This window comes from Vicugna pacos, chromosome 34 (genome assembly GCF_048564905.1).
Source record: "Vicugna pacos chromosome 34, VicPac4, whole genome shotgun sequence".
Lineage (NCBI taxonomy): Eukaryota > Metazoa > Chordata > Mammalia > Artiodactyla > Camelidae > Vicugna > Vicugna pacos.
Genome location: NC_133020.1, coordinates 19,711,559 through 19,738,669, shown reverse-complemented (window position 1 = coordinate 19,738,669; position 27,111 = coordinate 19,711,559). Strand labels below are relative to the sequence as shown.

The 27,111-nt window shown below is 55.5% G+C and overlaps 1 protein-coding gene across 1 annotated transcript in view; it reads left to right on the top strand.

The window, feature by feature from the left end:
• PRMT8 (protein arginine methyltransferase 8) overlaps positions 1-27,111 on the top strand; it is a 77,509-nt gene extending 50,398 nt beyond the window's left edge. Inside the window, exons 5-10 of the mRNA XM_072954834.1 lie at positions 8,722-8,864; positions 9,459-9,546; positions 15,240-15,355; positions 20,111-20,261; positions 25,454-25,575; positions 26,256-27,111. Coding sequence (XP_072810935.1) covers positions 8,722-8,864; positions 9,459-9,546; positions 15,240-15,355; positions 20,111-20,261; positions 25,454-25,575; positions 26,256-26,339 — 704 coding nt within the window. The 3' untranslated portion in view covers positions 26,340-27,111. The remainder of the gene's footprint in view (positions 1-8,721; positions 8,865-9,458; positions 9,547-15,239; positions 15,356-20,110; positions 20,262-25,453; positions 25,576-26,255) is intronic.

Below are 27,111 nucleotides of genomic sequence, written 5' to 3'. Positions count from 1 at the left end.
GGAAAGCCCTTGACCTGGGCAGAAGGGGCTGAGCGGGAGCCTCTGGACTTGCCCATTCAAGATGGGAAAAGAAAACCTGGAGCATCTTCGCTGCCTTTTGTGTCCTTTCCACGGCTTCCTTCACAGTCTCATTTTCTGACAAGACTTTCCAGGCTCATCTCGCACTTTCCACATCTCTGTTCTCGGTCCAGTGGCTTCTCCAAGGAGTCTTGGGTCCACTTAGTGGATGTGGGGCTAGGTGTGCTCATCGATTTTAGGGTGTCAGGGCCCCCGGGCTGTCTCAGTGGGAACTCGTGTGTGAGCGTCAGGGGTGTGGAAGCACACTTGCAGAGCGTGTTTCCGCGTCCATCTACGCACATCAAGGAGGCGTCCACATGACGCCCCTGCGTCTAATTCAGTGTCTCAGGGCCTGCTTTCATCTTTCCCCCCTTTTCTTTGTGACTCCTTTCTCTGACAGTGACACCCTGGCTCCCATTCTTAATATGTGTACATGTTGGATCAGTCTCTGTAGGTGAAGTTGCCCGCTGTCACCTCCTCTGGCCCATGCAACCTGCCACCTATGCTGGGCTCTGACCCCGGTGCTGGGCAGCCCCCAACAGGGGCACCTCCTCTCTGGGCTCAGGCTCCGGTGGGCGGAGCCGGCCTGCCCCTGCACACAGGCCTTCCCGACCGTGGCCTTCACCTTCCCGCCCAGGCCCCCCTCCACGGGGATGCCCTGCTCACCACTTGTGCTCTCCAGCCTCAGACCCCACCTGGCCTGTTGTGGGCCCCATAGCCCCCCCCCCAGGCATTTGGGCATCTGGTTTGCTCAGCCCACCTCGTGGCTTCCAGATGGAATTGTCCTGTGCTCTGTATTTTGATGGCTCACACTGGGTTCCGTGCTGTGGAGGTAAAGGCCCCAGAGGGACGAACCACTGTCCCCAGGTGAATAGCCTCTCCAGCAACTCAGAGCCTTTCCTGCCCCTCACACACTCCAGACCCAGGGGGGACTCCAGGCGGGAGGCGGGGCCTCGTCAAGGCAAAGCCGTCTCCATTTCCTCCTCTCCAGGGGAAGCAACAGGTCGGGGAGCGGCCGGCGCCCAGGCCCTGCCTCCGCTGATGCACTGGAAAGAGGACAGCTTGGCTCCCACGGAAATGCTTCTGAAAGGCTGCGACAGCCAACTGTGTGGGTCTTGGGAGTGTAGGTGTAGGGACATGAATAGCAACCCGGGGCACAGGATACCTGCTCCCCGGAACCAGTCAGCCTCCCTCCCTCCCCACCTCCACGCGGCCGCCCGCGGCCTCGGTGCAGCCGCAGGGCTCCTGCCGCCCGCTTGGCCGGTGCACGTGCTCGGGCTCCTCTCTGACGGCCACCCCGGCAGCCTCCCGTCACCTCCCCTTCCCTGCCCAGGAAACTGGTGGGCCGCGGGTGCTTAGAAAGGTAGGTTCCCTTGTGAAGGCTGACAGAGCAGCTCAGGGAGTCATATAGGTTTTTCAGTTCTAGAAAAAAATATTGTAATCCACTTGATTTACTTCTCAGAAAACTCAAGGAGAGAACTGACCCTTCGTCTCTTCCTCTGCCTGGGTACGTCCTCGAGCCTGGGTATCACAGACGGAGGGTCCTGGGCGCAGCCCGACACGCGGGGAGGAGCAGGCAGGGCTGTCGGGTGACTGCCATCCCTGAGCACCCGCTCCGGGGGGCTGTATCCCGGCGCAGCTTGCAGGGTTGCCGGGGGCTTAGCGGCAATGCACTGGAGGGCCTCGCACGGACCTCGTGGGTGACGGGTGCCCAGCAAGCCGTCACTGTAGGTCCTTCCGGCTTCATGTTCTGCATTCTGCTCGCTCCTGGCCGCATGCTCCAAGCCTTTTATAGACGATGCTTGACTTCTCTGTTCCTGCGGCACCTCTCTGGGCTTGGAGGAATCACCCAGTCCTGGGACGGTACCCCTGATGGAGTCCCCCCCGCAACAGCCCCGGGGCTGTGAGAGCACGTCCTGCCCCTGAGGAGGAAGCTGCCTCCCTGCAGTCCTAACCAGTGCTCTGTGTCCTCCCTGCAGGACCGCGGGGTGGGGGGGCTCCCCCTCACTGGGTGGCCTGTCTCCCCCATCTCCAGGCTGCCCATCCCAGTCCCTTCACCCTGTGCTGTGGTTTCAACCCCCTTCTCCCTGGTCCTGCTTTGGCGTCCCTCTTGCAGAGGACCCAGCAGGGTGACCAGAAGGGCCCAGAGGCTGCCCTGCTCCAGTGCGGCTCCAGGCCCCACAGCGGTTGTGGAGAATCTGAGCCACACATGGCTGCCAAGCCACACGTGGCTCCTAACCTGTGCTGGGCCCGTGGATGTCGTGAATTTTCATTCACATCCAGCCTCATGTTGTTAGATTCCATCCTTCCCTACAGACGGCTAGGACTCCCCAGGGTCATTGTCCCCTGCGCGGTGTCACCTGCGTTCTGATAGGAGCCCTGGGGGTGTGGGGACCCTCCTGCGGGCTGGCCCGGTCCAGCTGTGACTACAGGCAGGGAGCAGCTGTGAATCCATGTGATGACCGGCCCCCTCCCCGCCGGGAGGCCGTGGAGGTAAGGCCTCGTCGGGTGCCTGCGTGGGACTGCACATCCAATTCTGCTAGATGAACTTGCCATCTGACCTTCTGTGCCTCCATTTCCTGCTCTGTGAAATGGGGATAATAGTGGCAGAGACCACAGAAGGTCATTATGAGCAAGACAGAGTGACCGTCTGGAAAACCACGGTGTGCTGCAGCCTCTTGTTAAATTTTCAGTAAATCCGTGGAATGGATGCAGGTGCTTTGGTGGCTTGAAATTGGCCACAGTGGGAGTATTTACACGGAGAAATCAGCAAATGCTACAAATCAGGGCTTCCTTCCTGGGCAGCGGGTTGTTAAGCGTCCGCCAGCGCCTCCCTGTGGGCAGCAGGACTGCGCGCAGTGCACGGTGCGCGGTGTCAGCAGTTGCTGTTATAGTTTTGGTCATTAACTTGACTAAAAACCTGTCAAAACAAGGGCCGAGATTAACCGGATATAATTGTTTTTAAGGAACCTGTACCAGCAGCTCCTGACGATGCTTCCTCCTCTCCTCACTGCTCGAGAGGCGGTCCCTGAATAAGCTCAGAACTGGGTGCCATGCACCCGGCCCTACAGGTGCTGTCAGCCACCCCAGAGGCCCTGTCCTGGGTGCCTGGGAGTCAGCGGAGAACTTGGCAGACAAGGTCGTGCTCTTGTGATGCTCACAGCCTCAGGGAGGGGACAGACACAAAAGCCAGTGGACAAACAGCATCACTGTAGAATTCCAGACGGTGACAGCACTTTGGAAAAACAGGACAGAGAACTTGAGAGAACTGGGGGTCCCCTCTGGATGGGGCGGTTGCCAGGGTGGGCTGGGGCTGACTCACACTGCTACAGACCGGGCTTTTCCCCTCTGGGAGCCGGTTGTTAGACACGTAACAGCACGGACCTGAGGCGAGGAACCTGTTCGGAGCAGGGACCAGCGTGCTGAGAGTGGGGGAGAGGGTTTAACACGGAGAGCTGCCCCTCAAGTTTCCTGAGCTGGGAGACCCTTTCTGCCTGTCCTATGCCAGCTTCTGCTACGCCAGCGAGTGGGAATGAGCCCTGAAAGGATGTTCTGAATCCCTGAGCCTTGCCTTCTGCACGCTCGGTGGTTTCAGCCGCTCTGCCCAGTACCACTCTTCTTAATCCCCGCCAGGGCCGGGGGCGAGGCGGGGCTGGCATCAGGGAGGTTGATGAGCTCTGGACCCTGCCCGCCCCCCACCGCCCTGAGCTCTTGGTGGTGGTGCAACCTCTCCTCGTCCAGCCAACCAGCCTGCCAGCCGTTGGACAGAGGATGGTTTTTCCCTAGCCTCGTCTGATTGCTTTCCTTGCATCACCCCAAGCCGTTGCCTGGTGTCCGCGGCCGTCCCGCGGGTAATCGAGTCGTGATGCTATCCATTGGCAAACGAAGGAGACAGGAGTGTCAGGGAGGTGGGTGACATGCTCGGTTGCACAGCAGGTCTAGATTCCGGCTGCATGCCTTGACTTCTCAAGCTCCACCTCTCTCGTTAGACAAAAGGAACAGTAGGACCAGCCACACCAGTTCCGTGAAGATGACCGAGCTGAGGTCTGTGAACTCACCCTGCCTGCTGCTGTTCAGACTCCGGCGAGGTTTCACTCTCATAATTAGGACTAGTTTGAAGACACTTTGTCTCTGAACCCAATACCCTCTTTCCAAAACTGCTCATTCATCCAGCCATTCATTCGGTAAGGAGTTTTGAGTGTTCGTGAGGAGTCCAGGGCTCTGCCAGACCCTGGGGCTAGGAAGCTGAAGGAGACAACTGAGAGAAGGAGGTTAGAGGCTGGTGGGGGCCGGGGGTGTGTGTGGGGTCTGTGGCTTTGCTGTGATGCAGGTGGGGTTGGCATCGGGCGGCTCCAGTCTCAGAACGTGCTCCCTGTGGCCACACTCACGACCCCCATGCCCACCCCTCTGTGGGACAGGGTCTGCTCTGGGGATCGGGGGGGGGGCGTCTGAAATGGGGAGTCCATGAACTGGACTCTGTGGACTCAGCAGACTCCGATGGACATGCTAGAGGCCCAGGGCAGATGGGGCTGAGCTGATTCATTGAAAAAAAAGGTCGAACAAATCACCGCGAATCAGAATGACCCTATTTCCATAATAACCACTCAAGACAAAAGGAAAAAAGGTCCCACTGAAAACAGCCCCCCCCGCGAATCCGGGTGTCTCATTTGCGAGCTCACAGTGACTGGAGAAGGTCTCCCAGTTTCAAGTGTAGGGCATGTACTTACGATTAATTCTCCTGAAGTTTACAAGCCAGGGTCCTGTCGCAGCGAGCTGAACGCAATGTCATCATCCTTATGCAATAAAAACAGTGCTCCAGAGAGTGAACTCAGCGCCACCTTGAGAGATGCCACAGTCTGAGTGAGTGGGGTTCGGGCTGGGAGGTGCTGCAGCCTTAACATCGATCAGTGGCTAAGATCCCTGGAAGCGGTTTGACGTGGGGACAGTCTGCCGGTAGCTGTGTGTGGACACACAGGCCCTAGGATCACCCCGGGGCTGTCGCTGAGTTGCCATCAACCCCACCACAGGAGGAAGCATTTTGCAGACTGGGAACTTGCATCTGGGAGCATCAGTGGTTGCTAATGGTGACCATTGGAAACAGCAAGAATGTCCCTGCTGATTCATAGAAACAAAGTTGCCTCTTTTTCGAAAATCAGGACAGAGGAATTGCTGCAAATTAGCGTCAAACTGGACATGAAGACACTGCTTCCTCATGAAGTCTGCCGTCTCCACCGGCCAACTTCGCAGAACGCCTGACACAGGCTCAGTGCAGATTTGGGGACACAAAGCATGTTGGAGTTCAAAGGATCTTAGGGACTTTTAGGTTCAATTGCTCTCCTTTTTTTTTTTTTACCCCAATGAGGAAACTGAGGGCCCAGAGGGGAGGAACTATTTGATGCAAGTTAGTTGTCAGATGGAATGAGAGACTAAATTGTCTGCCTCCAGGCCTCCAGTGTACGGTTGTAAAGGTTGAGCACTGCACAACAGCACCTGCCCAAGGGAATGAAAGGGGTCTGAGATCCAGGCCAGAGCTGAACTGAAGGGAGGTGTGCCTTCTTCCTTTCACAAAGGGCCCATCTACTCACCAAGCCAGGTGGGGACCTCGTCTGCCCCGAGAAATGTTTGGATGCAGAAGGGTGATGCAGAAGGAGGTCCAAACTGTTCAGCATTTTGTGGGGTTAATTGATTCCTTCTGCCTTTTTGTAGACAAAAACTGTGATTTGTTTCTATTCTGTGACCCACTGTATCTATGATTGGTCTGTCTGTCTAGTCTAATCTAATCTTATCTGTCTATCTATCTATCTATCTATCTATCTATCTATCTATCTATCTATCTATCTACCTACCCTCTGTTATACCCACATTGATCAGGCTGTAGCAGCTAATGGTTAGGAGGGTTAGTATGGAGAACAGGGATGACATTCACTTACTCTGTGGAGGGGGGACACCCAAGGAATATTCTGTACATCCCTGCCTGTCAGACTGGGCTGTAGGTTCTAGACCACCTCTGCCTCCTGCAGTCCTACTGGAGTCCTGTCCATAGAACCATCATGGGGGAGCCTTGTCCTAGGCACCCAGGGTGGGGATCGTGGGGCTCCAGAGACAGGAGAAGACATTCTCCTGGACGTCAGGAGGAGGAACCGACTCCTAGCCCTGTAGGCACATGCAGTCGTTAGGGCAGAGCTTTCAAGGGAGGTGCAAAGAGGAAGAAAAGGGAGACCATTAAAAAACCCGAAAATGTTGACGAAAATAAGACAGAGCAGGCTTTGCACACAAACTATGAGGCAGGTGGATCAGGCATATATCTGCCTGTCCTTTTCTAGGACAAGAATTAAGTCAGGCACTGTGTTTGCATTTTCCAAAATCCTGTGCTCCATCCCCTTGTGGATGCTCCTGATGCATCCTGGGTCCTGCTCTCGCTTGGGTTCCTGCCCTTGGGTCTAGAAGCCCCCGAGGAGCAGAGCTTGGTCACCCCCCTCCCCTTCCAAGCCTGTTGGTGGAGGCTAGCCCTTCCCCCGCTTCCTTCCCAGGGAAGGGCTCGTGCAGTCAGCAGCAGGGCCACACGAGCCGGGAGTGATCAGGGACAAGGTACATTGGCCAAATGACTCCTTGCAGAGGGGCCTTATCTGATTAAGCTTTGGTTAAACAGCACGCACGGAGAGCACACGGTCCTCAGACACTGCTGATGGGCCTGCCGTCACCAGCACATCCACTGTGAAGACATGGAGTCCAGCGGGTGACCTGCATGCCCTTTGCCACCTAGGAGCCTCCCGCCCACGTTCATTTGGCATGACACTCAGATTCGGGACAGACGTGGTGTTTGGTTCTATTTTGTCTGTTTACCCCCGAGTACAGGGCATTGTTTAGTTTTCCCAGAAAAGCTCAGGTGTCGTGTGGTTTTTCAGAAGATGGTGCAGAATGAGTTTCAGGGCACAGATGTGTGGAAGTAACCTTTCAGGGGAAATGTTCTGATGGAACCAGCCAACCAGTGCGTCACCCTGTCTGTTGCATGGCGGCGTCTGAGATTGCATTGGCTCTGATCTTTACAGCAATGACTGCAAAACAGGACTCCAAAGCATGTGCACGTCTGTGCCTAGTGATCAAAAACTCAACTAAGATGCTTCTCTTGCCCCAGAGGGATGGGACGGTCTTGGACGGGACCCGGGAACAGACACCACTTTGAGCAGGCCCTCTGTCCCAATCTCACCCCATTTACCTCTTCTTCAGGCGGTCCACAAGGAGAGGGTGTCAGATAATGTTTGCCTGATGTAGAGCCCCGGCTGCGAGCCTGCCTTTTACATGTGTTGTTTCCTTTAGCAGGACAACCACCTGCGGAGTAGATAACCCTTTCCCCGGCTGTCCTCTGGGGAGTTGGAGTTGGGTTAGGTCGGGTAACCTGGGGAGAGTCATGCAGCTAATAACAAGAAGATCTAGCCCTTCAACCCAGGTTTCTTTTTTTCTTGTTAATTTATTATTTTTTTGATTGAAGTATAGTCAGTTACAATGTGTCAATTTTTGGTGTACAGCATAATGTCCCAGTCATATATATATATACACACACATATATTTGTTTTCATATTCTTTTTCATGAAAGGTTCTTATAAGATATTGAATATAGTTCCCTATGCTACACAGAAGAAATTTGTTTTTTATATATTTTTGTATATAGTCGTTAACATTTGTAAATCTCAAACTCTCAAATTTCTCTCTTCCCACCCCTTCCCTCCAGTAACCGTAAGATTATTTACGACATCGGCAAGTCTGTTTCTGTTTTGATGAGTTCATTAGTGTCTTCTTTTTTAAGTTTTTAGATTCCACATATGAGTGATCTCATATGGTATTTTTTTCTCTTTCTGGCTTACTTCACTTAGAATGACAATCTCCAGGTCCATCTGGGTTGCTGCAATGGCATTACTTTATCATTTTTATGGCTGAGTAGTATTCCATTATATAAACATATAAACACACCACACCTTCTTTATCCAGTCATCTGTTGATGGACATTTAGGTTGCTTCCATGTCTTGGCTATTGTACGTAGTGCTGCTATGAACATTGGGGTGCATGTACCTTTTTGAATTAGAGTTCCTTCCGGATATATGCCCAGGAGTTCAACCCTGGTTTCTTGAGTGCACAGCCCACACCAGCCAGGTTGCCTTTCCCTCCAGCACTAGATGGGCACCCCCTGGGGCTGAGCCTGGCCTGAGGAGATGCAAGGGCAGCAGAGGTGGCCTCCCTGGCTTCTCTGGTCTGAATCGTCACAGTAGCCTTATTGGGGTGGGGGAGGTTGATAAAAGCGTGAGAGTGTAGCTTATCAGACTGGGCTCTGTTTCCGTGTCATCATTTAACCTCCTCTCTAAGCCTCACTTCCCTTAAAGGTTCTGGATGAAGCACGTTTGCCTCAAAGACTTGCTGGGAGAATCCCACGACAGGGTGCCTGTCACGGGCTTAGCGCGGTCCCAGGCCGGTCACTGGTCAGTGCATCTTAGGGGGAAAACTTGCAAGGAGTTCTCGACTCTCTTAGTTTGAATGAAGGGAGAGGTATGTCCCATCCTAGGAGAGTCAGGACAGTGCCGACACCTGTGGATCGGGTCCTGCTGCGGGGAGCTCACGGTTCCCGGCCAGGGTCCCTGCAAAAGTGTGGCCTCGGGGTTCTTATTTTCCAGTCATCACCATCTTTAAGGGGAAGGTGGAGGAGGTGGAGCTGCCCGTGGAGAAGGTGGACATCATCATCAGCGAGTGGATGGGCTACTGCCTGTTCTACGAGTCGATGCTCAACACGGTGATCTTCGCCAGGGACAAGTGGCTGGTGAGTCCTGCGTGCTGTGCCCTCGTCGCTCTGCTGGCCACTTCCTGCAGCCCAGGAAGAGTATGAGGACTTCAGAGGGGGCTGGGGCTAGAGGGTCACCGCTTCCAGACCCCTCTCTTGAAATCAGACCTGCTCCCGGGGACACGGTGACTGTCCCCAGGTCCCCACGTCTAGCTGCCACAGTTTGCTTAGGTCTCGCTTTGGCCTCTGGGGCTCTAATTGACACCCACTCTCTGTTGTCCAAAGTCTAATCTGGTCAGCAAGTACCAGGGACCTGCCGGATTGCCAGGGAGCCCAGTGTGCTTTCCACCTTGGCTTCTCCAGGCTAAAAAGTCAAAACATCTTCCACTGGGCCTACCTCTGCCCCCCCAACTTGTTCTGTTGACCCCCACCTCAGTCCCTTGAATTTTTTCTTGTACCGAAATGAAAACCGAGCGTCCCAGCCCAGCCCTCACCCCGGCCGCGTGGCAGCCTGCTGCATGAGAAGTGTTGGCAAGGGGGTGCCTGTCTGGTGACTCTATGTGCAGTTCAAAATGTGATGTCTTTGTCAGGTGAATAGATTACAAGACCCATTTCCCCACAATTCATCAACAGAAACCTGGAGGGCTTATGTTTCCAGACCGGGCAGCTTTGTACGTGGTAGCAATTGAGGACAGACAGTACAAGGACTTCAAAATCCACTGTAAGTCCCCTTTTGAGTCTCTGTTGGGCTCTTTTTCTTTTTTCTTATTGCACATTTGGGGTGGGAAGCACTTCAGAGGGGTGGGGCTTAGCGGCGGGTCTGTGGCCACAGCGGCTGTGCCTCTGGAGGAGTTGACCTGGGACCCTCTCTGGGTTCTGCTGTCGAGATGTTGTCTTCTGGCCCCTGCAGTTGATTCTGCTGGAGGGATTCCCAGAAGGAGTGCATTAGTGTGTGTGTCTGTTTACCTCCTCCTGGAAATACAAACTCAACGCATGGCGTTCAGAGCTGGGGTCAGGAGAAGACAGAGATGGGACAGTTGTTTGAGGCTGTGTGCCGTCTGCCTCCAGCCAATCTGGCGTCATTTCCAACATTCGATAAACCAAGGGAGGTAAGGTGGCCGAGGTTAGATGAGCATGTTGTGAAGCCTGCCAGCCCTGGGTTCCAGTCCTATGGGGGAACCGTGAGCAAATTAAACACCACTGCACCTCGGCTCCAGACAACATTCCCCACCCTCTAGACTTGCCTCGAGGATTAGGTAGGAGGATGTGATCAGGGGACAGGGCAGTTCTTGGCGCTGCATGCACCAGCCTGGGTCTAGTCTCCGAGCTGTCACCGAGCCCCTTCCTGCTCGCGGCTTTGGCAACTGAGCTGACTGCTGAGCTTGGTGGCCTCCAGTGGCTCATTCGGGACAGATGTGCTCTCGTGGCAGATCTCACCAGCTCAACAGCGAACATTGATCAAATGCATATGTAAGTAGGACATATTTCACCCTGGAGCTGGGTTGTAAGGCTACTTTTGGAGTTCTTGCCGTAACTGTATAAATCGCGTTTGGAGGAGAACCTTCAGGCACATTCTTTGTTCTCATGCGTACTAAATATTTATTGAGCTCCGACCCTCTGCACAGCTCTTTCAGGAACTTCCTCACGGTTTAAAAGCAAACATACCTCACCCTCCTCCTTGCACGGGATCCTGCTCAGGAGCCCTGGGCTCATGCACCTTGTGATGTGGACTGGGCTGGTCCTGATGGGCTCAGGTGCTGGCCTAGGACTGGACAGCATGTGACAGAGTCTTGCCCCCACCGTTTTGCAGTTTTTGTGCATCTTGGGAAAGAAAAAAAATTAAAAGTCATCCCCACTTTTCCTTGTGGAATGCTTGCTCTGCAGTGTCTGTTAATACCTACCCCCTGCAAACCCCAAAAACATAAATCAAATACACCTTTAAAATTTATTTAAAATATTCTTAAGTTTTCCATTTAAACATTTTTTTTAAAGATCTGTTTTTGTTTTTACTAAAGGAAGCAAGCCCATTTAGAAATCTGTTTTAAATAAACACACTTTGGTTTCTCTGCGTTCTAAATCAAAAGTAAAAGCAAAATTTAAAAAAAAAAAAGAAAAGTAAATGCAGAAAGGTTGGCTGGTTGCTATGGGAACATTTGTAAGCAAATTTCAGTTGGCTGAAGAACCAGCTGAAAAAGAAACGTCTTACAGCGGAGCAGGAGACAGAGACACGCTGGGTCCCTTTCAGAAAGGAAATTGTTAGGAAAACACTGTCTTCTCTCCTTCCCCACCCACTCCTCCTCTCCTCTCCCTTCCTCCCTCCCCCTCCTCTCCCCTCCTCCCTTTTGTCAACTGCACAAGAATGTGTGAAATACAGAATCTGCCCTCAGTTTGCTCATCAACTACTAAAGAACACTTAGAGAGACCTGGTTGGCATGTTCGAGGCTCACAGCAGCGAATTTTGTTGCGTGAATGAATGAATGAGAAAATTAATGAAGAAACAGAAGTAAACCAGCAGAGGAACATGCCAGGTGTAGGGTTTAACCCTGAGACAGGAGCAGTCGTTAAAAAGATTTTTTTTTTACTCTGGAGATTTCTAGAATTTCAAAATTGGAAAAAAATTGGGAGATACCCTACTTGATTTTTCACCCAGTACGTGGATGTGCAGCCTGCTGAGTCAGAGGTTGGGCACCAGCTTCCCAGCTGATGAGACGATGACAAGTGGCCCCTGGTGTAGAATCAGCCGGGGGTGGGGGTGGGGGTGGGGGGGTGGGTGTTGAAGGGCAGGACTTTGCCGAGGGCTCAGAAGCTGTCCATGGTTCCTCCTCCGCCACCTCCCCGACATCTATTTTCTGGCTCTAGCCTATTTTATACAACGAACTGACTTTGATCTAAAAGCCTATAATGTATGAAACTAGATACACACCTTCCTTTGTGTCTAGAGGAGAAACTGTTGGTGGCACGTGTGGCACATGCTCTGTTGTCCTCCCAGGCAGCTTCACCAGCTCTAGCAGAGAAACTCGCGTTGCTGGGACCAGGGTGGGGAGGGAGGATGCTGCCACAAGTTCCCTCCAGTGAAGAGTGAGACCTGTTTTCTGGGATTTCATGTTCCTGCTTTCGTTTTCAGGTTTATTGTTTCCTCCGATGTATCCATTCTGCTCACAAGCTCATTGAAAGAATTATTCGTCTTCAATATTGTGATTTTCATTTCCAGCGTTTCCACTGGCTCTTTCTTATAGCTTGCATCTCACAGATGAAATTCTCCACCTGTTCATATTGTTTCTCCACTAGATTCTTTAAAATATTTGTTACAGGTACTTTAATGTCTCTGTTGGATAATGCCAGCATCTGAGCTCTGAGTCTGGTTCTACTGACTACTTTTTTCTTCTGATGAGGGTCATGTTTTCCTTTCTTTTCCTTGTGTCTTGTAATTTTTTAATGAATGCTGGATACTGTGAGTAATGCTGAACTGTAGAGGCAGATGATTGATCCGTGCTCAGAAAGGAGCATGCCCTTTCCTCTGCCAGGCTTTTAAGGCAGAGATTCTGGCCCATCTCGTCTGTAGTTACAGTAGGTCCTGGCTTTGCTGTTGCTATTGTTACATCCATCACACGATGGTGTGGTCCTTTTCAAGAGTTTGTTTTAATCCACACACTAAATTGCATAGGTCCTTTTGATGTTATTTTTTAACCCCCAGAATACTAATAATATTTCCTGGTGTATGATGACCCTCACCCCCAATTCACTGATTCAGTGGACAAGACAGAATTGCAGCAGAAGATTAATACCCTCCATGTGCCTCCTCTCCCATCTCTGCTCTACTTACGGTAAAGAAGCTAGTGGGAAATGAATGGTCAGCAGAAAGGAGCAAAACAATCTAATGTTCTGAAAGTGGGGCAGTCTAGCTGAGGAGATAAGACGTGAATTAACCCCTGAGAAGGTAACTAAAACACCAGGCTTCGTGAAGCAGTGCAGGCATTCAATGTTTGGGAATAAATTTCAGTTAAAAAAGCAGCACCCATGGACCTATGTTATGCCAGATGTTCTAAATAGGCGCTGAGGGAACAGAAGGAGAGGTCCCGTGGTTGGGAGAGGATGGGAAGCTTCCACAATGGCCATGAGACGTTAAGCTCCCCATGTGAAAGCCAGACTGAAAGGGGCTTTAAGGACCGTGTAGACCAAGGGCTTCCAGACCCTGGTTGGAATTGCCTGTATAGATTTGAAAATCCCAGCTTCCTGGGTTCCTCAGATCTGGAGATTCTGATTCAGTAGGTCTGGTTGTGGTCCAGGAATCTGCATTTTTCAAAGTGTCCCTGCTGATCCTGGAACACAGAACCACTGAACCAAACTCCTCACTGTACAAACAAGCCAGAGAGAAGGGGACTGATCTGCTGAGGTCACATCGCCTGGGGGGTAGCAAAGCCAGTGCCCAGACCACGTAAGGACAGCATCTGTGCTGTCCCAGAGTTTCCCACGTGCCAGGCCCTGCCCTGTGTACCTTCCGTGTATCTTCACATGTAACCCCACAACAGCCCTACAGAGTCACTGTGATTATCATCATCTCCACTTTAAAGAAGCAGCAGCCAGCTCTTTGAGAGGGTGAAAGCTTGCCTAAGGTTGCTCAGCAAATGAGCAGCAAAGCCCAGGTTTGAAGCCCAAAGCTCAGGACTTTAACCATTACACACATAGACTCTTAGATACTTGCCCAACCCTTGCCCTGAACCTTAATTTAAGGCAGAGCCAAGAGGGAAAGAGCAGATGCGTGGCTGCAGACCTCTTGAGGAAGAGTTTTAAACAAAAGCGGTGTGTCTGGGGGCACGTTTTATCGGGGGGAGCACACATAGCTAGTTCCAGATTCTAGAAGGGGGTCTTCTCCAAAGCACGTACTGTTGCCACCAAACGTAGGCAGGCTCAGCTGGGAATTTGGCACCAGCCTTGGGTATACAATGGGATCTGATTGGCATCTCATCCCACAGCCAGGATTTCACAAGCGCTCACCCCCTGGGAGGTGAGTATTTTCTCGGCCTCTTCTTCCTGAGGAAGGTCTTTGTATGCCTTAGAAAAGAATCGGAGTGGAAGGAGCACAATGTTCCCTGACCATTCACACCTCTCTCCTCACACTCTCCTCTCCTAAACACGCACGGGAACCCAAGGTTCCGAAGGTACCATTTGTTTAGTGAACATTAAAAACAAAAAACTTAATGCTCTAAGATTTTAGAGAAAAGCATCTCTATTTCAATGCATTTTAAGCCCCTCTGAATGAACAGACAAGTGAGATTCAGCTGCCCAGTGACTGAAGACTCTGCTCAGTCACCATCTGCATTGCGGGGAGAGGAAACGGCATTGAGAGCTGCTGTCACAGCTGGGTCTGCACAGCCGAAGGGTTAGGGCACAGCTGGGTTTGAGCCCTTGCTCCAGGGTTTCCCTGCCGTGGGGTATTGGGCCAGATACTGTGTGTGGGTCGGGTGCCAGCTTCTGCGGGCCCCCGTTTTCTCATCTGGCATATACAAGCATCCTCCTGGGGTCGCTGGGTAGAGCAAATGAAGGCTCTGGCCTGGGCTAGGTGATCAGTGAGTGACAGCAATGATTACCATCAGTTAAAAGGTGGTCTTGGACCATCAGATTTGCATTCGTTCATTCACCAACCCTGCACCCTGAATGAGTCCCCCTCTTAAATCTTATGAACAGTTCCAAGAGGCCAAGGAGCACTGCTGGGATGCTTTGTGCCCCTCCCCCGGGGGTATGTCTTACAGGATGGATCCTTAGTGAGAACATCATGGTGCCTGAGAAAGGCAAAGCCTCTCCTGGCCCCCTCCCCCAACTCCCCCGCCAGCCTTGCGTTTTGCAGTAGAGAAAGCGGAGGTTCAGAGAGGTTAGCAGATTTGCCTGAGAGCCGACCAGTAAGTGGTGGTGCTGAGAATCCAGCTACAGCCTGTTTCACTGAAAGCCCGTGTTCCTTTCGGCTGCATGAAAGTTTCCGCTGGCAGGGATGGGAGGAGGGAGAGAGATAAGCGTGGGGAACGGCTGGAGCAAAGGTACCGAAATAGAAATGTGGACAGCAGGGAAGAGAGTTCGTAGGAGACTCTGAGGCTCAGAGAGGGGGCTGGAGAGGAGGTACGGAAGAGGCAGAAATTTGACTAGTACAGTTCTAACCCTGGCCCTGCGGCATTCTAGCTGTGTGCCCTTGGGGAAGTTTCTCAGCCTCTCTGAGCTTTACGTTTCCTAACCATAAACCATGTACAAATGAGACGGTGTGGCTGAGCCTGTAGCAGGTTGCAAACCTCTCCAGCAGGTGAGCGACTCTGCTATCCTCTGGTGGTGGGACAGGAGCTGCTCCCCGCCTTCTAATACTTAAGGGGGTCGGGAGACTTCTGGGGGTCCTGCTGCCGACCCTCATGTCTCGCTCTGTTCCCACAGGGTGGGAGAATGTCTACGGCTTTGACATGACCTGCATCCGGGATGTTGCCATGAAGGAACCCTTGGTGGACATCGTGGACCCAAAGCAAGTGGTGACCAACGCCTGTTTAATAAAGGTCTGCAGACTGGCCCTGCTTGGGTCCAGGCATGCGGGAACCCAGCTGTGCCACCTGGACGCCGTGGGCCTGGACAAAAGGCCACACCAGCCCCTGCAGGGTCCCAAACTGTGAGGCAGAGCCGCTTTGGCCAGAGCCTCTGGCAGCCCACGGTGGCCAGTCAGAAGTAGGCAGTGTCACTGGGCAGAGGTGTGGAGAGAGAGCCGCTGGACTCCACGGTGGCACAGCTGGCAGGGGGTGGGGTCAGTGCGTGTCCCGTGGTGGTGCAGGGGGGTGGGGGCGGTGTGGGGTGGAGGAGGGGGGACCACTGTCCACACGTTGGATTGATCTTTCTGGTCTTTTTTCCCAAGTATTTGCATTTATAGACCCTAATCTCTCCTGCCGAATGGTGGAAAACTGTTGACACTTGACGGTTTTTTTTTAAGTCTAGAAAGATATCAGATTCACATGTTTCAAGTTTATGCTTTAACCAGAGAATCTGGGTTTGATCCGCAGGATCTCTGTTAAATTAAATTAAAAAAAAAACCTAATTGCCCCTTCCAAAACAGCCCCACAGAGGATGAGGAGGAAGAGCCCAGGGCTGCTGGGGTGAGGGGAGGTCCCCGCAGGACTGAAGCAAACAGTCCCTCGTCCCGCGTCACAGTCCCCCTGAGAAGAAGCACCGCCTGTCACTGCTGCCTTCAGAGGGGACCTCGGAGGACAAGCAGAGCCCGCAGAACCGCGCACGGGTCCCATCAGGGGCTGCCTCCCTTTTGTGACGTCCTGCCGCGGGGGTTCGGCGCCAAGTTCAAGCCCCGGCCCCTCCCTGACAGGGCTTTGCCGCTTCCCAGCTCAGCCTGTTCTGATGGGCAGGACTGATCACAAGAGACGTCCTTCTTTTCCTTCCCCCAGCCCCTCTGTCCCTGAAGCTGCCCCCTCCTGGCACCCCCAACAAAGCCAGGGAAGTACACCCCCCGAACAACTCACGTGCAAAACACGGCTGCACATACTGTGGTCTAAGCAGAAATCGCCTGTGCGACTGATTTGCCGAAAGGACACACGGCCGCGGCAGGTGACCTGAGACGCCTGTGCGTAGTGGGGCTACAATTCCTTCCGCGTGCTTGGGCCCGGGGGGCTTTCTGCCCCTGACCTGCAGGTGTGGCCACCGCACTGCTGGTCTGTCTGTCCCCCAGGCCACACTGCTCTCCCTCCTTCCCCTGCTGCCCCAGCCAGGAACCCGCAAGGGTCTCTCCTGGTGACACCTGAGAGCAGCCTGGGCGCAGACTCAGCGCGGGGCAGGGGAGTCGTGTGGCAGGAGGGGCGTGAGTCACCGGCACCGAGGACCCCTCAGGGCGGTGGGTGTGGTGGCCAGAGCTCTGTGCTGTCGGGCCGGGCCGTCCCCTTTCTCCCTGGCTCCCCGAGAAGGACGAGGCTGCGAGCCGCTGCGGCCAGGAGAGCTGTCCGCCAGCTCCCGCTGGTGCGCTCAGCACTGTCCCCGGCTCTGTTGGGAAAACACTTACCCTTCTTCACACGCTTAATTGCTGTTTTCATCGCTATTAACCATGCGGCGTGTGACACTTTATTATAATTAAGACTCTGCTTTGACCAGACTTCTGTTTGGGGACATCCACGGTGACATTCCTTAGCCGTGAGCAGAGCAGCGGCCGGGGTGCCTGAGTCACTGATGCCTGCAGGGCCCTCTGCCAGGTGGGTGGCCTGGGGCCGAGTCAGGGGTCACCCTGGGGTCTCAGGGCTGCCGCTGCCGCTGCGGTGAAAGAAGAAACCTGCCAGCGAAGGGGGGCAGGCTCGGGGGGCCCGGCAAGTGCACCTGACTCTGGAGACTTTGGGCCTGACATTGAGGGGGGACCTGACCCAGGGGGCCCGTCTGTCCCCGAGGCTCAGCCGCAGCTGACCACCCGCACGGATGGCCTGGGCCTCACCCCACAAGCCCCGCTGCCCCCGCCACCCCGTTTTAGTGCATAGCTCTGTTACTCCTGGTCTGGAAGCCTTTGATCCATTCCTTCCCAGACCCCTACTAAGACACACGTGTCTGTAGGGCCCAGGGAACCCTGTCAGCTAGCATGGCGGCGTGGGAGGCCGACGTCTGGTTGACTGACATCTGAGACCCTGCAGAGATGGAGTCCCCGCTAGATGGGGTGTTGTGCGTTTGTGCACGTGCTTGTGCGCGCTGACACTGCTGACGAGAGGGGAGGACACAGGGAAGAGAGACCAGGTATGGATGTGTCACAGGGCCAGCTTCCCTGTTCCCTCTCCACGTCCAGGCCGAGAGGCTGGGGCATTCTTGGGTAAGCCGTAGAAAATCACGGAAGGTTTTCATCCAGGGAGCGGCATAGTCTGAATGCGTCTTAAGGAGAGTCATCAGTTGACGAGAAGGAGAAGCCTGGGGAGGGGACGGGAAAGAGAGTCGTCAGGCTGGGACAGTGTCAGGGGAAGAGTGATGGGTGAGGGGCTCACTTGTGTCCAGCCCCTGCTTCCAGAGGGCTCCAGTCTAACAGGGAAACAGAGGCAGAGGTGGTGAGGCCGCCAAGATGAGGCACAGGTCGGGTGGAAAGAGCAGGCTGGGCTGGTGGCAGAGGGCACCAGGGACCTTGGAAAGAGCCCAGAGCCTGGTGGGCTGGCCCTGACGAGGGCGAGATGGAAAAGTCAATGAGTGCAGATGCTGTGAGCCGGGTGGACGGCCCAGCTGACCACAGCTGCTCTAAGCGTGTTGGGCCGGGGGGACCCTGCAGACACGTGGCAGGAGGGACGGCGAGCGTCATGAACTGACAGATACTGGGGCTAAAAATATTCCCCAGGTGTGGGCGTGGCCCAGACTAACAGGGGACATGGAACAGAGGACTCCCTGCGCTCGGTCCCGAGACGAAAGGAGAAAGGGTCACAAGAGGGGTGCCGTGAGGGAGGGGCTGGGTGGGTGGACGCAGTGGGAGCCGGCAGGGGTCAGACCTTTGAGGTAAGAGGCCGCTAGATGTGGGTCCCAAACCAGGAGGGCAAAGGAGTCGGAAATCATGCCTTAGGAGAGGCAGTTTATGTTGGAGAAGAAAAGGTTTAGGGGACGCACGCGAGCAGGAGCCGGCACGGGCTGGCCCTGGGGGTGGAAGGAGCAGAGGCTGGTGTGGGCTCTCCTCGTGCGTTTTGGGGAAGGACCTCCTGACTGGAGGCGTCACGAAAGGAGTGAGCTGCCCAGTGTGCGGCGAAAGCGTCTTCCCTGGAGGGGTTCAGGCACCGCCGCCCGCTTCCTGGGAGGGCCCCCAGGGGCTCTTACGTTCTTGGGGTGAAAGGGGACCAGCCTTCTGACCCCACCGAATTCGGCACGCCTGGCCGAGCTCAGATGGGCTCCTATCGTCCCTGCTCCTCGTCCTCGGGCTCCACAAAGCATCGCTTGCATTTGAAGTGACAACACTGAGGGCTCCCACATCCCCCCACCCTTGCAGTCCCACCCTCTTCCCAACCCACAGGTCAGAGCACGCCCCCAGGGTGTCACAGCTGCCCAGCCCACACGGAAGCAGGGCTCCGGTCTGGCCGGCTGCCTTGACCACACCTCCAGGTCTGTCCGCCCTGCGGAGGAAAGGTTTGGCTTTGAAGGCTCTGGCATGCTTTGCATCAGTGTTTTCTTTATTCATCCTAGAAATGTGTAGAGATTAAAGCCTCCTTGTCTCTTTCCTGCTCTGGGTTCCCTACCAGGAGACCCTCTCTCCTGCTTGTCCCCAACGTCTCCCACCACTGGGTCTCAGGAGCCCCCTGGGAACTGTCCCAGGCGCACAGGTGTCCCAGGTGCACAGGCAGCTGCCTGGCTCGTGCAGAGCTCACGCAGGACAGAGGTCCCTGCCGCACAGCCCAGCCATGGGAAGTTCTTCCCTAGACCCCACTGAAAGCAATCTGGAGGCCTCCCGGGTCTTGGAAGGCCCGCCCCGTCTCACCAGCGCCGGCCAGCGTCAGTCAGCATCCTCGCACAGAAGGAACAGTGCATCGCAAAACGCCGCTCGTTACACCTGCTCCCGTGCAAGATTGCCTTCCAGCCACTTCCCAGCTGAAACTGTTGGAATTATCAGTGCTTTGTGTTTTCCATTCCCGTCTAGAACTGAAAAATTCTCACCTCTTATTTCCCCCTTTCATTTTCTGTTTTAAACTGTCCGGGCTGGTGATGAACGGTCAGCAGGCTCCCCCCAGATCAGTCCGTGACTGTGTGGGCTCGGTCCTCACCCCGAGATGACATGAGAGGCCGTCTGTGGAGGGGAGACGGGTGGTCAGGTCCAGGGGCGTCACTGGGAGGGCCTGACAACCACAGATGCTGCTCTGACTCAGCAGGTGTGAGATGCCCTCCCTCCCCCTCCCCCTCGGAACTTGCCCCCAGGAGATGCTGCTGCCGCCGTCCGGGGACCCCACCATGGGGACGGCTAGGTGAACCGGTGAGGCTGAGGGGGCCACTCTGAGAGTGTTCCGATTGGGTTTAGGGACGGTCTGTCTAATTAACCCTTCTCTCCCCTCCCCCATCAACTCCCACCCCCGCAGACTCACCTTCCTAATTCTGTCGCCCTCATGTTCAGATTCACATCTGTTTGCAGCACTGCCTGAGCAGACTCCACCCTAGGAAGGATGGAGGAGGTCACTGGGATGGTGGCGGGTGGGTCTGGGAAGCCCCAAGAGTTGTGACACCCGGAGGCGGGGTCTGCCATCGATAGTCTCCCTCGGGAATGAAGCTGCCGTCCAGGCCAGTGGAGGCTCTAAGCGCCCGCGTTCTCTCCCCCCGGGCTGCAGGAGGTGGACATCTACACGGTGAAGACGGAGGAGCTGTCCTTCACGTCTGCCTTCTGCCTGCAGATACAGCGCAATGACTACATCCACGCCCTGGTCACCTACTTCAACATCGAATTTACCAAGTGCCACAAGAAGATGGGGTTTTCCACAGGTGAGCCTTCTGTCGGCGTTCGAGGCCCTCGCTTGGGCCGGGGCTCTGTGAGGCATGACTGGGGCCTTAGTCCAGCCCCGGAGGGGTCGCACGTGCCCACAGGTTTGGCCGCCCAAGGAGAAGGTAAAAAGTTTGCGGCTGGCGTGGCCGGAGCCGAGAGCCTGTGCTGGGCGGGGAGAGGCAGGGGTTAAATGCGCGTCTGTTCATCCGGGACTTACGAGCATCTTCTGTGTGCGGAGGAGGATACGGGGTGGAATAAGATTTCTCTGTGCCCATGCCCCATCTTACTGCAGACTCAGTGTCCCCCTGTGTAGGCTGCAGAATGTCCCTGTCTCCTTCCTGTCTTCCCTGCTTCTCCCCAGTCTGTCCCCGTTAAGTCCCTGACAGGCTCCCAAACTCCTGCAGCATCTCACTGCCTGTAACCGCGAAGCCCAGATTCCTTGGCCTGGTAAGTGGGGTGGGGGGGTCCCACGACCCCGCTCCAGCCACTTCCCCAGCCTCACTTCTCACCGCCCTCCTTGCTGGGCCCTCCGCCCCATCACCCCTCTGCTGCCACCGCTCACACGGCCCAGCCACACGGAGCGCTTGTAGCTCCCCGCACGTGGGCTTCCCGAGGCCCTGGGCCGCCGCCGACCCCGGCTGCGCCGCGGGGGCCGGGGCCTCTATCTGCTCTGCCTCCTTCCCTCCTGTGTGGGTCTGCTGTTCCGCAGAGTAGGGTCGGTGTGGGGGAGACTCAGGCAACAGGAACTTACCGCTCGCCGTCCAGAGGCCCCGGAGGTGTCTCCCACTGCCTCTCTCCTTGGCCTGCGCCCGGCGTCTCCTCGCCGTGCCCCACACGGCCCTCCCTCCTTGTGCATCCCTGGTGTCTCTCTGTGTGTCCCGATTGCCTGCGTCTCTAAAGACACAGGCCAGACTGGGTCAGCACCCACCCGCAGGGCCTCGGCTTAACTCGGTCGCTCCTTGAAAGACGTTATCCCAATACAATCCTGGTCTGGGGCAGTGGGGGTCCAGGCGCCAGCACAGGGATTTTGGGGGCTCACGGTTCCGTCTATAATGCCTCCCCACCCCTCCCCACCGGGCCGCCTCCAGCGCAGGCTGCATCTGCCCGTGCGGGTATTACTCGACTCTCCTTCCCTTTGGGGTCAAGGTCCTTACGTGTCCTGCTGGGAGCTCCCTGACGCCCTGTGCTTACGTCTGTCATGGAGGTGTTTAAAGCGATATATGTGCACGCTGACAAAAAAATAACAATGAAATATAAAAAAGGGCCTGAAAAGTCAAGGGGAGCCCTACGCAGTCCCGTGCCTCAGAGGCTCACACTGTCAGGGACACCTCTGGTAGCTTTTCAGCAAACGTCAGTGTGCACGAGCGACTGTCTACCTACGCACACTTCCTTGTCATTTGCAATAATTACAGCGTCACAGGAAGTTGCAAAAATAGTACATGGAGTTCTGGGAGCCCCACCCCAGCCGCCTCCGCTGGTGGCGTCTTCCACGACCGGAGGACAAGGCGCGGCTGCACCTGTCTTAGAGACACAGGTCAGGCTCATACCGCACGCACCGCCCTCCACAGCCTCGTCTGTTTAACCGCGGGTCTCAGAGATGCTGCCACAGCCTCACAGGGACACCCACTGCCTCCTCTTAAACAACCACCCAGGGTCCCGATGGCGGACGGGCTGTCGCTCACCGAGCATTTCCACCCTCCTGTGCCGCCCTGGGTCACACTCCGTAGCCTCTGCCCTCTGGCTTCTCCAGCAGGGCGTGGCTCGTAGCTCGCTCTGAGCTCGTGTTAGGTGAGTGCGCCAAGGCAGCACCCCTGCCCTGGGAGCGTGTTCACGTGGACCGTCCCCGCAAAGCCTTCCTGGGGACGCGGAGCTTGTCATCGGGGCTGAGTGGGGGCACATGAGGCAGGGCTAGGGCAGTGCTACCGAAATTTAAAAATCTGCTAATTCGCTTCCCGAGGCCCTGGTGATAGTGATCCCCTCTCACCTGTGCACAGAGCGGGCAAGGGACTTGCCTAATCCCCCCGCTAAGAAGGGCTTGTCTCAGGGCCAGCGCCTCCTGACCACCAAGACCAGGGTCTCTGGTCTCCATCAGCCAAGCCAGCACTGGCGCCTCCCCACCCTGGAGAAAACCAGAGACCCCGTGGGGTCAGAATATTAAAGGGCTGAAGGTATCGCTGTAGTGGGGAAAGCTGAAAGCCAGTTATGCGCTTGAAGGCTGCAGTGGGGGCAGGGGCGGGAGGGGAAGGCTCATTCACTGACCAGTACCCTAAATGCGTGGTCCATAGCGGTGTGTGTGGCGAGAAGGGAACAGCTCAACGGGAGAGCTCGTGCTTAGCATGCATGAGGTCCTGGGTGCCATCCCCAGCACGGCCATTAAAATAAAAACAAGTAAATAAAACCTAGTTGCTACCCCTCCATCCCCCAAAAAATCCATAGTGGAGGTGCGTGCTCACCGTGGTGCAGAGCAACTTTCTGGATAATCCCTAGAACATTCTGGACCATGACAGTGGGGCTGTGCATGCCAGAGTTACAGTTCGTGGATAAAGAAGGTGATGCACCACTTTCTACAGTGACTAGTGACCGCCTAGTGCAGTGGCTCCGCCAGACCCTAACCGGGACCTGCTGTGGCACAGGTCGGGCGACCGTAAAGTTCGTCTTTCAGCCGAGGACACGCTGAGAGTGAAAGGGAGAGCTATTAATAATTAGGCCAGGACAATGGTCCTGGGCACAGCGGGGTCGGTCCGGTTCAGTGCACCCTTTCCCTTCCCATCCCTCCTGGTCCCCCACCTGACCCCCTCGGTCCCTCGGGACACGAGCATCATTCTGCAGATATCGAAAATGAGCCCCGGGGGCGCAGTGCAGACACATGCACAATGCAGACTGGAAACCGGGCTGTTGCTGCCTAATTAAGTGTCCTTTCCACGACACCCACCCGAGCGGCATTATTAGATGCGAACGACTGGGCCTGCACAGTATCTGGGTCTGCACAGCGATCTCGGCTGTGGCGGTGTGTCTGCAACCCCTGGGGCAGATTTCTACATCTTGGCAAGCCTACCCCCTCCTCACGCCCCAGAATTACTGGATTCAAATCTCTGGGAGTCGAGTCAAAACATCTGAATTTTCATCAGCTTCTCCTGGACACCAGGATGGAGAATCAGGATTGAGAAAGCTGCTTTAGACGATTCGTCCATGGACCCATCATGGAAGTGAGATGTTGGGGGAAGTTCGTAACCTTTTGATGTCAAGGGGAAAAACACTTTCCTTCAACTCAAGGCTGGTGTGTTTTGGGGCGCCACCATCAGAGGCAGACTCCTAGGTTTGTTGGCTGGCAAATCTGAGCCAGCGGAGTCTCAGAGCGCCTAGAAGGCGTCTGATCAGGAGGCATAAGGAAGCTGCTTGCATCTCCTTGCCTGAAGGTCTTCAAGAACAGGAGAGACACCTGTCTGAGCTGGCGTGGGTGGCCGCGGGGGCGAGGGTGCTGTCAATGACTCACTGCCAATCTCACACACACCGGAGACTCTCTTTCGACAATCCATTTAGATGTCGTTGGCAGGGCAGGTGCTGGGAGCAGGTGGACTTTGTCCGTGGACAGCAGTGTGCCTTAGAGGCCAGGAAGGCAGGATGTGTTTGGAGATCCAGGATCTGAGAGGCACAGATTGCATGTTCGTGACGTCAGGATCCTCCTTCCAGCCCTTCCAAATGCTCAGGATGCTCCCCCTGCCCACGACCTTGAACTTGCATTGATTTCCCACGTGCATGGAAGGCTCCTCGAGTCTCTGTCCAAACCACTGACGTTCAGTCGAGCCAGGTCATGGCGAAGGGCAAAGACAGACTCTTCCCTGCCACTAAAACAGCCCTTGGGGTTTGAACGCTCCTAGCGGTGCCCTGGTCTGATTGGGCGCACGGTAAATCCCGTCAGCGGTTGCATGTGAACACTTCTTGTCTGGACTGCAGGTGGCTCACACAAATGTGAGACAGCCCCAGTTACTCCTGGGAATTAAAGCCCTGCCTTCTGAGGGGTCCCAGTCTCTGTTCTGCCTCCGTAGCCACGTAGAAGGCCACATAGAGGTCTCTCTGTGTGACAGGTTTTGAATTATTTGAAAGGCACTTACTAGAGTCCCTGTAGGTCTTAGCGCCTCTAGTCTTATGAAAAGAGGAAGTGAGTGTCAACGCGTCGTGCATCCTGGCGGAGGAAGGTAGGAGCCGCAAGGCCTGTAAGGCGGGCTTTCCTCCATCCGTCGGTTCCGAAGCCTCGATGTCACTCAACACCTGTGGGGGCATTGAAGCTTCGCCATCTCCTCTTTGGGTTTTCACCATCGCTCATCTATTCGGTACTCACAGATCTAGCAAGGGTGGTGGTGGGCACTCAAGGTGCCCTTTATCCAGGTGGGTGGTCAGGCAAAGCTTCCCGGAGGACGTGACCTTGAAGGGTAAGGAAGGAGAGGCTGGTGACTAGGGAGGGAAGAGTGGTCCAATGACGACTGGGGCTGAAGAGGGTGGCCCATGAGGCGAGACCCCATCTGTTGTAGAATTAGTCGTGTGCCAAGGGGGTGGGTGGGATTTCAGGGCAAATACAGGGGAGGCGCAGCACCAGCGTGGCTCCAGATGGGGCATAAGGTGTGTGCTGTGCACCAGCGTTGAGCCTGTGGACTGAGAATCATCCCCAGTTTTTATCTGACCCAGGTAGGAGGGTGCAGCCGAACCCCACGGCCAGCCTGGAGCAGGGTGCTGGGATGGGTTCAGAGCGGCAGGCCAGGAAAGCTATTCGTAGGATGGAGATGTCCGTGAAATTGGGGAAACCGGTTTAGCCATGGAGTTGGCATAAACGGTGTCATTTAAGGGGAGATGGGGCGGACCACTCTACAAACCTCCCTGGCCCCCCACTGTCTGAAAGTCTTCACTCTGTTGAACTAATGAAAAACAGTAGCATTTTGAGATTCGTTGGGTTAATACTGCCCCTGGGCGTGAATGTGTTTCTCTTCTGCTCCTCAGCTCAGAGCCGCAATCCTGATGGCAGGAGGAGTCCCCAGGCTGAGTGGGGGTCCTGCAGGGGCCGGGCAGATTGCTGGAGTGGAGGGGCTCGGTGAGTCCCAGAGGAAGCCCAGCAGCTTCCGGGCAGGGTCCCAGCTTCAGCCCCTCTGGAGATGTCTGGTCTGACTCCTTCCCCCTGGCTCTGTTCTTCATCCCTCAGCCCCCGACGCCCCCTACACCCACTGGAAGCAGACTGTCTTCTACTTGGAAGATTACCTCACTGTCCGGAGAGGGGAAGAAATCTACGGGACCATATCCATGAAGCCAAATGCCAAAAACGTGGTGAGTGCCGAGAGGAGGAGGGACGGGCGGGGCTGGCTCCCAGGGAGCTGCAGGGACCCACTCACCCGGGTACCGGGGCGCCTCGCGCACAGTCAGACTAAGTACAGAGGAGGCAGGAGGAAGTGGATTTGGATGTGCCTGCATCACTGAAGGACTCCAACCTGGGCCCCTTACAACTCGGGAACTGGAGCCTTCCCGCAGGCCTCCTGGGGACCCTCCCAGCCTTGAGGACGGCTTCCAGCTATTCACGGGAGGGGTTTTGAGAACAGAGGCTGTTGCCCTGGGTTTCACCTCATTTAGGACGAGGTGAGCCAGAAGAGAACAGCTTCTGGTGGCCTAGAAGACCAGGCGTGCATTCTTTGCGCTGGCCTGCTGGGCTGGAGACCCAGCCAGGTGCCTGGAGGGCCCTGCCTCCGGGAGGCTCGACCACCCCACTCTGTCTTCCCCTGGGATGAAACCAGAGGGCAAACTTTTGTATTCTAGCAGGAAGGATTTGGGTTGGAAATCTAAGACCTTCCTGTGATTACGGAGAACGAGGCACCAGAAGAGGCTCCCCGGGGCTGTTTGTGGGACCCCTGAGCCAGGAACCCTTAGCAGCTCAGGGGAGCCCCGCCCACTGTGGGGAGGGGCGCGGCCCCACCTCCTTCCGCACTGATGCCCTGACTGCTCCTTCTTTGCAGCGAGACCTCGATTTCACAGTAGACTTGGATTTTAAGGGACAGCTGTGCGAAACATCTGTATCTAATTACTACAAAATGCGTTAGCACACGTGGGAGGCTGCCGGGAGCGGGCGAGAGCAGAAACTCACCTCCGTCTGCGGCGCTGCCCCGGGGACCCTGTTTGCAGGACTACACGCTCAAAACTGGAGTCTGAAACCCTGCCCTCGAGATTGGTGAACTCACCGGCCTCCCGGGGGCCCGCCACTGGACAGAGGGCCCCCAGCTCCTCCGCTCTGCCCAGGGGGCCCTTCTCACAGGCTCTGTCATCGGACAGAGAGCCGCGGGCGGCGCGGCAGCTGGGCCCCGGTGGGGGAGCCCACACGTGCCCCCTCGCCCCCTAACTGTGACTCTCTGGGATCTTCAGGTTTTGCATGCTGCAGGCACCTAGGACAGACTGCTTCCCTAGAACCTGGAGACATAGTGTCTGATAGCGCAAGCCGGACTCCCCCGTGTGCGCGGCGGTGCGTGCGTGTGCGTGTGTGTGTGCGGGGCCGGCAGGCCTAGCAGTTTATTTAAGCGGCACACCGGTTTGTGCGTGCCTAGAGGGCCGAGTGGGTTGTCTGTGTGTCTCCAGGGGTGTGTGTGCGCGTGTGTGCGTGCGTGTGCGTAGACATCTATTGCTCTCAGAGGAGATTCTGTTGCTTTCGAGTAGGACTTTGTTTTGTGATTAGTTCTCCCTCCCCCACCCCGTCCCGGGTGTTAAGCTGCTGTGAGACGTTCTCTGTACTAGCTCCGGTCTCCTTTTGACTAGACTGTGGCTCTGAACCCTGAGCATAGTACCGTGCCCTCCATGAGCGCTCAATAAATGCACATGAGA